The following is a 15,291-nucleotide window of genomic DNA, read 5'->3' as shown; positions in this document are numbered from 1 at the left end:
AGCTGGGGCTGGATTGCTCCTCAGAACCCAGGGCTCCCGCCTTCACTAGACTCCGTTTGGAGCTATGGCTTGTGTAGAGGGTTGTCTGGTCCACAAGATGTTATCACGCGGGAAAAGGAATGTATTTTGGCTGCCATCTCTGCTGCCTGGTATCCCTCTTGGCTTCTCAACAATGTGCAAAAGGAGCCAACTTCCTGATGGTCACATAACCCGCATCCCCACATTCTTCTGAGGCTCATTCTCAGAAAAGATCTGCAATCCTCTGGACACCCACTCTCTTATTTGAGGGACCCTGGGCCAGGGCAACTTTAGAAAGCACAGTTGTTTCTTTTTTGTTGTTGTTGTGAAACAAAAATTAATCTTCATTGTTCTCTTGCCTCATGCTGTCATCTCTAAAGAAGCCATCTGTGGCAAAACAGCATATCTTCTCTCTAGAAAACTGTAAAATTGATACTGTTTTTCTGAACTCGGAGTTTTGTTTCAATCAATAAGAATTTAAATCTCCTTTTTCTGAAACTCTATTCAAAAGGAAAAAGAGCATTTGTGTGTGTGTGTGTTTGCTTGTGTATTTGTGTGTGTATGTGTATGTGTGTGTGTATAGGTATGTGTGAGTATGTGTTTGCTTGTGTATTTGGGTGTGTGCTTATGTATTTCTCTCTGTGTGTATACGTGCATGTGCATATATGTCCATATGTATGTGTGTAAATGATGCTTATGTTGTATCTTACAAAATCTCAGATACAGAGAGACAGTGAGCCAGGTTGGAATTTGATAATACTAATCTTAAAATCTGAAAACACTTTCCATGGAGTGGTAGAAGTGAAACGGGCCGTTGGGACATTTGGACTGCATAGCACAGCTGCCTACATATATATGCCTTAAGCCTTGGGTTTGCTAGGGTTCCCAGGCATTTGTTCATATGGTTGAACATATAGGCAGAGGACCCTAAGCTTCTGGGTGTGCAGATAAACTGTTGTGCGTAAAGTGTACCTGAATTTATGTCTCTGTGTTTTGTGCTGGCAGGCTACCAAACACATGTAAATTAATAATGGGATATTTCTCACCAGATTCCATTCCTTCTAGCATAGCCCATACTTGGCACGACTTCCGAGGAGGGTTTTTCCATTGTGCACACCTGATCGCAGACGTTTTAGCTCACTGTTTGTATTGGGAGAAAAAAGCCGCAGCACAAAAGCCACATTATGCTCTCTACAGAACGAAGGCTGAGTTCACTGGCTTTGTTTCCTGTTCTGTTTCTGATCTTTATAGGGATGTGAAGTTCTTTGTGCCCTAGAGTAAGTCTCTGGAAATGAGGGGAGTGCTTATTTGAAATTCACTGCAGACATTTCTCTTCACTTATGGTAATTCTCAAATTTTTTCTGAGGTCCCAAATGAGCAAGCTCCAAATTGTATTTATTTTTCTAACTAGACCAGTAAAAGCCCCACAAAATGTTCCTGTTTCATCAATAATCAATCCTTAGAAAGGTAAAACTCTGCAGTTAATACTGTCATAGACATAGTGCTGTACATGAGTGGAGTGAATGGAGAAAAAGAACAAACACACATGTACACATATGTATATGTTTGTATATATGTATATGTATATATTTGTTTATATATTATATATTTACATACATACATGTATTGTATATATGTATATAATGTTGTGTTTTATAAAAAAGACAAAAAGCCAGGGGTATGTTTGATAGAGTGAGGTTTGGTGAGGTGGAAGGGGGTGCCTCTGCAGGCCCATGCTGAGCCATCCCTTCCCCCTGAGGTACCAGCCACATGATGGGTATAGTATAGAGTTTATTTAGGACATGGGGAGGGGAGCTGAGAGAGTAGAGACAGAGAAAGGCAGATAGATAGATAGATAGATAGATAGATAGATAGATAGATAGATAGATAGAAAAAAAGAAGAGTAGAGGCCAGCCATGAATGCATGGAGAGAGAGGCTGGAGGGGAATGGGGGAGAGAAGGGACAGAGAGGAAAGTGGGTAACAGTAAGAAAATAAGGGGGGGAGGGAGGGAGAGAGAGAGAGAGAGAAAGAGAGAGGAAGAGGAGGCAAGCAGCCCCTTGTATACTGAGTCAGGCACACCTGGCTGTTGCCAGGTAACTGTGGGGTGGAGCCTAGAAGAAATGCTAACATATAATACCTATGTAAAGGAAACGTTGGGTCTGTGGAATACCATTGCCCTCATCCCTACCAACACCGTTTAGTCATGACAGCACTGAGTGAGCTCCTGGGCAGCCTTTGTAGTAGGTGTGAGGCAGAAGGGGGATTTTTCCCAAGTCACTGAGTGACAGGGACAGTGGTACTGAGGCAGTGACCTCATTATCTTGCTGAGCGCCATCTCCCCTGGGTTCCACACACTGTAGAACCATTTCATCAACCTGAAAGTGATTGTGAGGGCGTTTTTCAGGGACAGCCCAAGTATAGAAACATGAAGAAGCTTTCGTATTTGAAGGTCGCTATGGTTCCTCCTTTTATTCTTCGGACTGTAACTTCCTGCATTCTTTTCCTTATGCTGATTTTTTAAAGTCTGTTTTTGGGACAGGATCTTACTTTGTAGCCAAGGCTGTCTTGGAATTTGAGACCAGGCTTGCTTCAAACTTCAAACTCACAGAGATATGTCCAGAATCTGCTCCACGTGACCTAAGGGTACCCCAAAAGGATCCTCCCACCTTGTAAGACCCATAACTTCTCCTGTCCTAAGATTACCACCCAGGCGTCCAAACCATTAATACGTGACCTTTGGGGGTCACAGTGACCTTTGGGGGGTCACACATGACCTTTGGGGGGTCAGTTGTCCAAAGCGTAATATATATAGATTTTTTTTAAAATCACCCATAAATTGTTTCTACTTTTCAAGGTTATTCTAATCAGTGAGCTTTAAATTCTATAGAGTTGTTTTAAGGTACCTTTTAAAAATTTATTTTGGATTTGATTAATTGTTTCAAGCTACGTTTCTTGTTTGTAGATTCTTTAGATAGTTCAAGATTTTCCGTATTGCCTGTGCAGTTAATTCCACAAGTAATTCATGAGTATTTGCTGGGGAAAAATAATGTAAAAAAAAAAAGTTGTCAATCCCACATTTAAAAGTCACTCGCGTCTCTTCCATTTTAACACATTTTGTGTTTGTAGCTGGTGTTTTATTGAGACTTCCATTGCTCTGATTAAATAACTGAGCAAAGTATCCAGAGTGGGGAGAGCTTTGTTTTGGCTCAGGGGTTTAGAAGCTCGCATGGACCCTGCTCCTGAGGGAGTAGCAGAGCAGGGTTGCTCTCCTCAGAGCAGCCCGGAAGCAGCTGGAGAGGATGCCTGTGCTAGTGGGCTTCCTCCTTCTGCTTAGTTTCCTCTTGGGTCCTTAGCCTAGGGGGCTGGTGTCGCCTACATTCATGGCACTAATACAAAATTCTATCATTATGTGAGAGAGTTGTACAGCGGTGAGCTCATTGAGCAGGACCGTAGATGGGAAAGGTAGTTCCTGGAGGTCCAGCATTCTTTTGCTTCTAGATCAAGTGTCGTCAGAGTCTGAGGGACCCATGGCCGGCAGATGGTAGAGCAGAATCAAAGAATGACCCGTGCGCTTAGAGAGCTCATTTGCTTTTAGTTGGTCAGTAAGTTGAATGAGAGCCCTCCAGGGAGTTCAAGCAACAGCTTAGGAGTGTTCTCCCCTTTGTAGGTGATGCCTTCCATGAGCCCACTGTGCCCTTAGCCAGAATATACCCTGGAAAATAGCTTACCTTCCTGTGGTGACCACTGAGTGTTTGGTAGCAGCACACTGATACAGAACCCATAGGACTAGCCAGGAATCCTTCAGCACTGCCTAAAGGAAGCTGCTTCTTTATTCCTTGAGAGTTACCTAACTCTTACAGTTAGGTCTTCAGAAACCCCATAGGAAGGCTCTGCAGCTTATATACTATAGGGGAAAAAACAAACTGCTACCACAGTTCAGGGGCCGTGTAGTTGATTGCAGTTCACTGATGCTGCCTGGTCCTGACGGAGAGGAAGCAGAAATGCTCACATACCTTTCACAGTTTCTAGGACCTTCACATTCTTTCACGAGCAGAAAAAGAACTCGGGAGGTCTGGGAAATAATGGGATTCTGTTTGGTAAGAATGACAGTGACGTGATTGTGAGTTTTTCCTTCCTTGATCACTCTGCTCCCAAGTCTGAATATTCTCTCTCTTCCTTCACTTATTTAAAGCTGGAGTTTCCCGAAGCTCCTCTAAGACCTCCTGTCTCACAAGTCCCAAGTTTATTCTCCATCTGATTGGCTCCTATAGACATCATCCCTCGCTTCCTTTATTGCCTGCCATCCAGGTCCTCATGGATGTCTCATTTACACCTCAAATCCTGCATGAGCAAACCTAAGTGTAGAGGCTTGAACAGATGGCCTTGTAGATTCAGATGTGTAAATACTTGGTCCCCAGTTCCTGAGACTGTTTGGGAAGGTTTAGGGGGTGTGGCCTTGCTGGAGGAGGTGTGTCAATGGGAGGCAGGCTTTGAGGTTTCAGTAGCCACAGGCAATCCCCAGTTAGCTCTCTTGTTTCCTGCTGGTGGTTCAGCCTGCTACTTCCCCTCTGACATCATGGACCACTGTAACTCTGGAACCATAAACCAAGGGAGTCCTTCTCTGTGTTGCCTGGGTTGCGGTGTTTTACCACAGCCATGGAAAAGTAACTGAGACTGAGGCCATTCCTCATGTACCTTGGCTTCTTTCCTGCTTTCGTTCATGCTGGTTTTCTTCGTCACACCTGCTGGAGATCTCAGAATTACCTTGACCCCTTTCCTTCACCCTCTTTTGCACGAACCAATCACTAACTCCTAGTGCAGCATTTTACTGCTTCCTGCCGGAAAGTCTGTGTTCTTTCCCTCACCATACCCTGGCTTGCTTGTGCTGTTTTTTAAATTTCAGAATGAATGCATGGATGGGTGACCCAAGAGCTTTGGTAAATCTATTACTAAGAAACCAGGTGCTTTTCAAGAATTTGTTGGCAAGTCTGCCTAGACTCTTTGGTGAGTTAGAGACCAATGAAAGAACCTGTCACAAAAAACAAGGGGGAGGGCATGCACACTTGAAAACACACACACACACACACACACACACACACACACACACACACACACACACACAAACACCCTCCCTGCAAACACATACAACAGTATAACCCCAAACCTATGTTGTTGGTTTGAAAGTATTTGATAAACTAACATTCTCGCTGATGCTGAGTTTTCCTGGAATGCTCCTTCTTGATTTTTGAACATTTATTTTCATTTTGAGTGAAGCAGATTTCAAGCGGTAGTTTTTAGAGCTTAGTTGTAAGGAGAGACATGATCTGAGGTTGAGGCCTTCTCCAGTCAGACTGTGGATGGTTTTTAGCGGTGGTTGCTACCCAGTTGGGGTGTAAACATATGGAATATTTTAAGCAGCAGTTATTTATACTCGAGGAGCCTGATGGACTGTTCTTGTGGGAACCAGTACAGTTGCAGTCCCCAAATAAGGTCCAGGCATGCACAGCTGAAGGACCATGCGGCAGCGACTGCAGAATCGGGCTGAGTGCCCGGGCACGTCTGTGGGTTCACTCCGGGAGCCTGACTTTGATACGGTTCTCCTTTGAGACCACATCCCTAACCCACTCCAAACATACCCTTTACGTGCGTGGGCATGAAATTAATTGGCGTAGTTTTCAAGAACCCAGCTCAAGTCGTAATTGAAATAATCTTGTGTGTTTCCAGTTTTCAGGCATTTTAAGATTGCAAATGACCGTAATGGTCAGGCCGTAGTTATCAGTTGCTTTCAAAGGGAGGCTTCAATTTTGGTCTCCCAGATTGGGTGTGTGCATCGAACTTGAACTAAATCCTTTCTTTGGGCTGAGGTTAGTGCAGAACAGTAGAACGAGTGAGACCCTGGGTTCAGTTCCCAGCACTACTAAGTAAATAACCTTTCAGATTGAATTTATTTGACGTCATTCTTTTGTTCTACAGTGGAGCATAAAGATAGTGTCTATTCGATTTTAGCTTTATAGCATAAAATTAAAGTGTATCACTAATATCATGAGGTAACTCAAAGGCCGCTTTTGTAGTTAATTGTCACACATTCCTGTGGGAATGAAGGGCAAGGGGGTAGGAGTGGTGTGATGGGGGAAAGTACTCAGTCATGAAGGGAAGGTGAGGGTGAGACTTTTCAGGAAGCAGGAAGCAGGAAAATGAATTGGTTCTCTATGGTTATTGTTCACTGCCCTGTGCTTATGAAAACTAGCAGGTGTCATATGCAAAACAGAAGACAGGTGGTTCTCTCAGGTTTCAGAGAAGGTGAAAGCAGATTTCACACTAAAGAATCAAAATATCAGGTGAGGTATCATGTCAACAAAGGAAGCTTCCTGGCTAGAACAACTGTTGCTTCCTGCAGACTGCTGCTTCCTGCAGATCAGGTGCCCAGCACAGACAATGTTACTCCAGTCAGTCAGTCCAGATGTTTATGCCGTCTCTCAGCTGGGAGCTGTAGAGGCTGAGCCTGGTGTGGCCACACTGAACCCAGCCCCGTGACTCTTTGTCCCTGAGGTGTTTTCTTATCAGTTCTGTGGAGGTTAAATAATTTCACATCGCTAATTCTTGGACTGTCTGAGGACCTAGAAGAATATTCCAAGGCTCATGTTTTGCCAGAGAATGAATGGGTGGATGACGGCAGAGAAAACTCATTAGTTGGGAACATGCCCTCGTCCTGACTGTCTGGACTAAAGACAGGACTTGGCTGGGGTCTGATCCCAGTTCGGCTCTCCTCAGCAGGTCTTTGATTATATGTACTTTTAGCTGGCATATGTTTTCACCCATTGAAACATAGAATCATATTTTGTTCTTTTTTTTCTGGTTAGAGAATAGGACAGCCTTATTTACCAGACCCAGTAAATATTATATAACAAACTCTTTAATAGTATAAAATATCTTAGGTAAAATTCTCGTAATTGTCCTACAGGTTTTTAATATGCCTGTTTGACTTGGGGTGTCTAGGTGATTTCTGTACTTAATAAGTACTTATGTCTTTTAGGTCTCCAATAGTGTCCTCCCTGCTCCGCTTCTGACGTCAGTGCTTAAAAGCAGCTGAAATTTAAGCCATTAAGGACAGTAAATTGAAACAGCTGAGCACAGACCCGCTGTATTGTTAACTCTCCTATATAAACCATATTCATAGCAAAATATGGATGGCTTCACTTTTATGTAGTGTTTGGCTAAGCACTTTTGCATGTAGATGCTTATGCTAGGTAGATCTTTTAAAATGTCGTTTACATTTATTTGTGCATGCATGTGTGTGTGTGCATGTGTGTGCATGTGTGAGTCATATAGCATATGTGGGGGGTTGAAGACAATTGTCTGCACTATGTTTTCCCCTTTGCTGTTGGTCCCAGAGATCAAATTCAGTGATTAGCATTGGTGGTAAGCTCCTTTACCTGCCGAGCCATCTTACCAGATCAAGGTAGGTCTTAACTACGGTCCTTTCTGAGCCAGCAGGAACAGAGAGATTAAATGGCATGCAGACCTCAAGCTCTAGAAATGAATGTTTTAGCAAAGGTGGGATTTCAATTCCTCCCTTGTGGTTCCATGACTGGTGAGCATTCTGCACAGTAATTCAAAGGTCATAGTAGATAAATCCACGATAAATATTTTCTATGAATTATTTCTAAGTCAGTTTATTAAGTGAAGGCACACACACACACACACACACACACACACACAACTATATTTTGTAGAGGGGGAAAGAGTATTATTCCTTGATAGTGAAATCAGATAAAAAGTATTACATGTCTATGTTTTTTAAAAATATTTCAAGAAAATAACTCTAAAATAAACCAACAAAAAGTAATTAATTTAGGCCTTCTGTATGGACACTGATAAGTTCTTCAGTCAAAATACATATAAATAATAATCTCTAAAAATAAACCCATCAGAAACATCTTGGCCTGTGAATCCCTTAATTCAGGAAGAAGTTGAGGTTTGGTCTTTTGCTACGTATTGTGTAATGCTAAATCCTGGCCCCATAAGGTTGGTTGTCCCCAGGAACAAGAAGATTTTCATGTACTCCAAGTGATGCTGTGTAACCCTGCTACTTAGTTTAAAACCATTGGTTGAGTAAAGATGCCTACAGCCTATAGCGGGGCAGAGGAGAAGTAGGCGGGGCTTACTGAAAAGGTCAAGGGAGAAGATGCCATGGCATAAAGAGAACTGGACACGAGGGCTGCCCGGTGGGAGGAAGAGTGGCCCAGGAGGAGCATGGCAAGTCGTATCCTCAGGGTTATTCATGGGGAAGTAGATACTAATAGCCTTAGAGGGTTGATATCCGCCCAGCTCTAATGCTGATTAAGGCTTCTTATAAATATCAAAGTGTTATGTCTTTTATCAGAGAACTGGTTAGTATTAAATATTTACCACGACAAGAAAGGGCAGGGTGCTGGTGTGTGAAAATTCATCCTGTGGCTTTTGGCATGAAACAAACAAAGCCAGAGATGATCTTGAGCTTGCCTACTTGGCTTGTGAAGAGGAGTTACTGAGAAGGTGATATCTAAGGACCAGGTGAGAGCCAAGCCTTCCTCTCTCTCCTCCCTCCCTGTCCTTGTTTACCTAGGCAGGGCATAGACAATGGCAGGAGGAGGTAGACAAGCTATCCTGCAGTGAGGACAGGGAATCCCAGTCACAATTGAACCTGTGATTCTGTATCCACTCAAGAAGCCCTTTTCACTATAAATCAACTGGTTTGTACAGAGTAACCAAAATAAACAACAATAAAGAAAATTAGCTTTTTAGACAGGCCTCACTGATTAGATTTGAGATTAAGCTTTGGCCTTTACCTTATCAGGCACTGTATGACCTTATCCTTAAACAATCTTTCCATGAAAGATCTGTTTTTAGCCTGTAGGCTTGCAGGAGAGAAGTGGAGGCTTGGGGCCCTTGGGACTTGCCAGAGAGAAATTGGTGTCAGATGAATGGCTTCAGGAAGCTAAGGCTGCTGAGGTCTGCAGTGGACAGGGAGCTAAAGGGATACAGTTGCCCCTCCCCTTACCCAGAGCTAAAGGGATACAGTTGCCCCTCTCCTTTATGAATGTTTCCCTTGGGGACCACAGGTCTTTGTTACCCATGTGTGTTTCCTTTGACTGTCCAAATAATCCAAAAATACCTTGTGACAAAATATATGAAACAGATGCTGAAGGAACAGATGTGACAAGAGGAAACATGCCCCTGCCCATGCCTTGCTAATTAACAAGTTTATTAACTCCACAGACGTGAGGAGTGCTAAGCAGCTTTTGGTGTAAAAACCATTTGACCCACCAGAGACACCATAAATGGTTTTATAAGCTTAGATTTTTTTCGTGTGTGTGTGTGTGTGTGTGTGTGTGTGTGTGTCTGTCTGTCTGTCTGTCTGTCTGTCTGTGGGAATGTCTTTGAAGGTTAGAAAAAGGGTGGTCCTAGAGTTAGAGGTAAAGGTGGTTATGAGCCACTGGGCATACGTGCTGGGAGCCAAACTCAGGTCCTCCGGAAGGACAACAGTACTTTAAACTACTGAACCACCTCTCTGATGTACAGAATATTCTGTCTGAAGCCAGCACTGGCCATCAAACACCTCCAGGGAGAGTCAGCCAGCACAGCAGAACCTTCCCTGCTTTGTTTTTGACTGCTATGATAATGGCTCTGTCAGTCTTGTCAACTGGCCTTGTTAGGTGCATGCATTCAGTGGGTAGGGAGACCTAGATCAGAAGTATAGAAAGATCTCAACATGGGTAGGTAAGTAGAAATTTCTGGAAATATCCATTCACCCCCATAATCCTCTCTTCAGCAGGAAGTCGAGTTATGCCTTTATTCTAAGAGAATTGCCTTTTTAACATTCTTTTTGGCTAATTTTCACCTTGTGAAAAGGATCTCTATAAACTACACTGCTTTGGGAGACAGGTCTTACTCTATCCCTGGCGTTCCTTCTCCCTTGGCTTCCTAAGCACTGGGTTACAAGTGTATACCACCGTGCCTGGCTTACATAGTTATAAATATTTCATAAGCACAAATCACCTTGTGAATTATGTACTTGCCACCTTTGAATAGCTCTTCCTAGAGGTGACTGTAGAACACTTCTCAGAGGTTAAGAAAAGCCAGCAGAATGCATTACTCAACCAGTTTCTTAAACAGGTCCTTGTAGGTAGGAGAGGGCTGTGAGAGGATAGAGGGACAGACTGGGACCCCCTTCATCCTCCGCTGTCCCAAGAGACTGGGGAGAGTGTCATCATAGTCTGTCTTTGACTTTAACCTTGGAAGGTAGCTAGCTACCTGGTCCCCCAGAGCCAGGGCCCCTGGGAGGCTCCCCACTTATTCTCTCCTTCTGAACCTTTATGGGAAAGCTTTCTGCCCTGTTGTAGAAATCGCTTTCCTGCAGATCTGGGCCACGGGAGAAAGTGTTGGTGTGCTATGTCTTGCTCTAATAGAGCTAGCTGGACACCAAGTGCCGGGAGTAGGGGTGATACTGAGCTCTTGGCTCAGCAGAGCACCTGCCTTTTCTGAGCCCGCAGGTCAGACTTGCCTTTTGGTGGACCAGATTCCTGCTCTTTACTATGTGCATGGGAGGAGGGGCCTCTAGTACAGCGTATGCATCACAGTGCATGGAGTACTGCATATCAGGGAGTTTTCATGGATAGAAACACCCATGAGAGAAATATCTAATACCTTCTTACATGATGATTTTTTTCTTACTATGAAAACACTTATAAGAATTTCAGAAAATATAGCAATGTGTGTGCAAAGGCAAACAAAAAAACACTTATTAGATATCCCCAAATGACCACCGGTGATATTTCGATATGTTAGAAATCTTTCTTACTGTGACTTACAGATGTTTTGACATGTGAAGGTACATGCACAGAGGGTATGAAGTTGACATGTTATGCATGTGCACACAAACACAGGGAAGATGTTGCACTCACATGCTGCTGGCTTCATCCATACAGTGACGGGGAAAGAAAGTCAGAGAACTGTACCCACCTGTCTCTGTGGTAGTGTGGCGTAGGGCTCTGCCAGGGAGGAGACTGAGATAAATGCTGATGTGAACATGTGGAGAGTCGGTCGAGTTTCATGAATTGACTCTCTTTCTCTGTCTTAGAAAACCAAACGTGGACAGTGGGAAATTCGGAGACTCGTGTGTGTCTAGCTCTGCATACAGAGTGGAGAAAAGCCTCTGTCAGACTTGGTTGGCTGTTCTGGGAAGCTGGCCCTCTGGGTTCCAGGCATCCTTTGGTAGAAGGCGGCATTTCTCTCTTCTTTTCCTCAGCTCCTTTGCTGACTCAGGCTGACTTCAGATACAGTAGCTCTTGTTTTAACAGTGTGGCGCTGAGTGAACCCCACTGATTTTTGGGTTGCTGTAATTCTCTTCTCCCTACCAACAGTGGCTCTCCTCTGAGGAAAACACCTGTGCACATGGACATTCTTACTTTACACCCCCGCCCCCAAGCACCTCTCTTTTTCTTCCATTTCATGCCTAAAATCATTATTAAAAATCTTGGGTGCTGGAGAAATGGCTCAGTGGTCAGGAGCACCTCCTGCTCTTTCAGAGGACCCAGGTTCAGTTTCCAGAAGCCACGTGGTGGTTTATAACCATTGATAATTCTACTCCTGGGGGATCTGATGCTCTGTGTAGGCACCTGCACTTATACGATACATGCTCTCAGACAAAACACTCCTAAACATTGAAGAGGAAGAGGAAGAGGGAGGAAGAAGAGGGAAGGAGAGAAAGAAAGAAGTCGTCTACCAGGAAACTCTAAATGTCCTTAACTTATTTTTATTTATTTTTTGATCACACAGTGCCTCTGAAGTATTGGTTGCCTCGGTCCTGTCTGACTGGGGTTCCTGTCCGTGCCGTCAGGAGAGTCTGGTTAGATAGCTGTCAATCTGTTAGCGTAACAGAACAACTGAAATAATCCACTTAAAGAGAAGAGGTTGGCTTTGTCTTTCTTTTGGAAGTTCCAGTCTAGTCTGTAGGCCCCTTGCTTTGGGGCTTGTGGTGAGGTGTAGTACCTGATGGCGGTACTGTTGGAGGCTAGTGGGTGTTTTTTCCTTTAATGTTTTATTTTTATTTCACGTGAACTCATATTTTGCCTGCATGTGTGTCTTCGTGAGGCTGTTAGGTCCCCTGGAAGCAGAGCTACAGACATTGTGAGCCGCCATATGGTTGCTGGGAATTGAACTCAGGTCCTCTTGAAGAACAGCCAGTGCTCGTAACTGCTGAGCCATGCCTCCAGCCTGGCTGGGCTTTTAAGAGGTAGCCTATAGCTCGGGGCTCTGGGGATGGTTTATGGCCAAAGTTGTATCAGCTGCGGCCCCCATTGCTCTTGGTTTGAGAGAAAGGTTTTCCTTCTGCCTTCTGTCCTTTTGTCCTTCTGTCCAAGGAGCTCCATGACTCCCATTGTGCAAAGCTGCCTCCCACAGAGGGCCACTCTGTGTGTTTATCATGCACACACAGGAGTCGGTGAGGCTTGTGAGCCACAGTGTGATGATTTGATGCGTGTAGAGTGATCAGACCGGGTGCTTAGATGGGAACTTTGCAGCTCATCGTGGAACTGAAATACCAACAGGCAGCTTCTCTGCCAGTTTCCTCCTCTTCCCTCAAACTTTTCTCCCACCCATCCTTCCTTCTCATCCAATGACAAGCCTCGTTCTGTCTTGTACCCGCCTCACCTGTATGACATCATACACATAAACACATACAGACACACACACACACACACACACCCCACACCAGACACACACACACACACCACACAAAACACACACATCACACACACCACACACACATCACACAAAACACAAAACACACGCACACACACACACACACACACACACACACACACACCCCACACACCCCACACTCCACACCCCACTACTGCTGGGCATGGTTCCTGCCCTTACAAGTGGTTTGTATATCCGGCGAGGTTCTGTTGGAGAAAAGGAACTTTTCCTGTGTAAGCAGTTATCAGTTGGAGATAGCCTCTGGGTTAGGCGTGGGGCTTCGTGTCCACTTCCACTCTCAGCAGTGGGTCCCCATCTGGCTTAGCCCTGTGCAGGCCCCATGTCTGCTGCCACAGTCTCTGTGAGTTCATACGCGTGTCAGCCCTGTTGCGTCTGGAAGGCCTTGTTTTCTCAGTGTTTCCATCACCCCTGACTCTTTCAATCTTTTTGCCTCCTCTTCCACAGAGTTCCCTGTGCCCTGACAGGAGGGATCCGATGGTCCCCCTCTCTCTACTCTCCCACCACCCATAACTATCTAATCTCCCCCAGTCTCTTACTGGGTCTACCCACAGTTATGTGGATTGTAGCTCTGCTTGCAGAAACTTAATAGCTGACATCCGCATATGCGCAAATGCATTCCATAGTTGTTCTTTTGGGTCTTGGTTATCTCATTCCGAATAATTCTTGCTAGTTCTATCCACTTACCTGAGAATTTCAGTTTTTAAATAGCTGAGTAATAAATAATCTGAGGTACAAAGAGACCACTCTGTTCATTATCTGTTCATCTGCTGAGGGACATCTAGGTTGTTTCCAGCTTCTGGCTATTGTGGAGAGAGCAGCCATGCTCATGGCTGAGCACGTGTCTCTCTGGGAGGGTGAGGTGTCCTCTGGTTATCTGCCCTGAGTGGTATAGCTGGATCTTGAGGTCCGTCAGTTCCCACTGCCACGCTGCTTTCCCGAGGGGTTGTGCAAGGTGATGCTCCCACCAACGATGGGTGTGTGTGCCCCTAGCTCTGTCTCCCCACAGCAGGAGCTGTCATTTTTTTACCCAGCTTGGCCATTCTGACCAGTGTAAACAGAATCTCAACGTAGCTGTCAGATTGCATTTTGATATTTGTTATCCGGTCTTGTCTATCAAGCCTTCATTCTTTTTTTTATTTGTTTCATTCCCCCTTGTGCACTTGAAATTTAAAATTTAAGTGATTTCATAGACAGCAGTATCGGAGTTTTTTTTTTTTTTTTTTTTTTTTGGTTCTTTTTTTCAGAGCTGGGGACCGAACCCAGGGCCTTGCGCTTCCTAGGCAAGCACTCTACCACTGAGCTAAATCCCCAACCCCAGTATCGGAGTTTTTATATTTGCAAAATGTTCCCAGCTGAGCATGGTGCTACAGGGCTTTGATTGTGGCGCCGTGGATGCAGAGAGAGAGGACCACACTGTAGCAAGCCATCCTAGGCTATTGGGGATTCCAGAACTGCCAGGCCTATGTAGAGATCTCCAACAACACAAAGGAAAGCACACTGCCAACAGAAGAGAACCCTCTCACAGGCAGCACGGTGACGTGGCCTTTCTGTTTACATGTGTTCTTGTTGTATTGTCTTTACAGTCGAAATCAGCTGTCTGCCCTGCCCGCCTGCCTGTGTGGTCTGCCTCTCAAAGTCTTAATCGCAAGCAACAACAAGCTTGGATCCCTGCCTGAAGAGATAGGTCAGCTCAAACAGTTAATGGAGTTGGTATGTTACTGATTTCTAAGATGCTCTTGTTTGTTACCTGACTGTAGTCATTAAAGGTCCCCTGAAAGACTTTGTCACAGAAGGACAAGGACAAGTCTGTGATCATCCTCTCCCATGGCTCTAACAAAATACCTGAGACTGAGAATTTCATACAACAGGTCGCTTATATAGACCGAGGTTTTGGAGGCTGAGAGTACTGATCCGTCTGGCCACTCCTGAGTGGTCCTCATAGCTGATAGCATCATGGTGGGAGCAAATGTGTGAGGGAAAGAGCACATGGCTAGATAGGAAGCCAAGGAGAGAGAGGGACCAGTTTTGCTCTTTTATGATGATCCACTCTCATTGGTCCTTACTGGGATCCTGTAAGTACTATGATAACCTTGTTTAAGAGCATGTTTTGTTACTTCAATCACCTTCCGATAGACTCCACCCCTTAAAGGGTCCCCTGACCCCCTAACACCACCATAGGCTCCTCCACCTGTGGTGGTTTGAATATGCTCGGAGGGAGTGGCACTATTAGGGGGTGTTGCCTTGTTGGAGTAGGTGTAATCTTGTTGGAGGAAGTGTGTCATTGTGGGCGTGGGCTTTAAAACCCTGTCCTGGGTTCCTGGAAGCCAGTCTTCTGTGTTCCTTCAGATGAAGATGTAGCACTCTCAGCTCCTTGTGCACCATGCCTGCCTGGAAGCAGGGTTCTGGGATTCTGTAAGGAGTTTGGCATGTTGGAGCAGTGCTGTCTCCAGTTCAGGATACACGCTGTGTGTTCTTTGTGCAGTGACGTGATCTTTGCTGGGGTTCCCAG

General features: G+C 44.8%; 1 protein-coding gene across 11 annotated transcripts in view; it reads left to right on the top strand.

Moving 5' to 3' along the window:
* Lrch1 (leucine rich repeats and calponin homology domain containing 1) overlaps positions 1 to 15,291 on the top strand; it is a 189,799-nt gene that overhangs the window by 89,415 nt on the left and 85,093 nt on the right. For 10 of the 11 annotated variants that reach the window (XM_063274585.1, XM_006252312.5, XM_006252315.5 and 7 more), the window contains exon 3: positions 14,366 to 14,492. The exons of the other annotated variant lie outside the window; for it this stretch is intronic. In XM_063274585.1, the coding sequence (XP_063130655.1) occupies positions 14,366 to 14,492 (127 nt within the window). The remainder of the gene's footprint in view (positions 1 to 14,365; positions 14,493 to 15,291) is intronic. 11 annotated transcript variants of the gene reach the window in all.

Source organism: Rattus norvegicus, chromosome 15 (genome assembly GCF_036323735.1).
Source record: "Rattus norvegicus strain BN/NHsdMcwi chromosome 15, GRCr8, whole genome shotgun sequence".
NCBI lineage: Eukaryota > Metazoa > Chordata > Mammalia > Rodentia > Muridae > Rattus > Rattus norvegicus.
The sequence above is the reverse complement of the archived record's forward strand: the minus strand, read 5'-3'. Positions and strand labels throughout refer to the sequence as shown.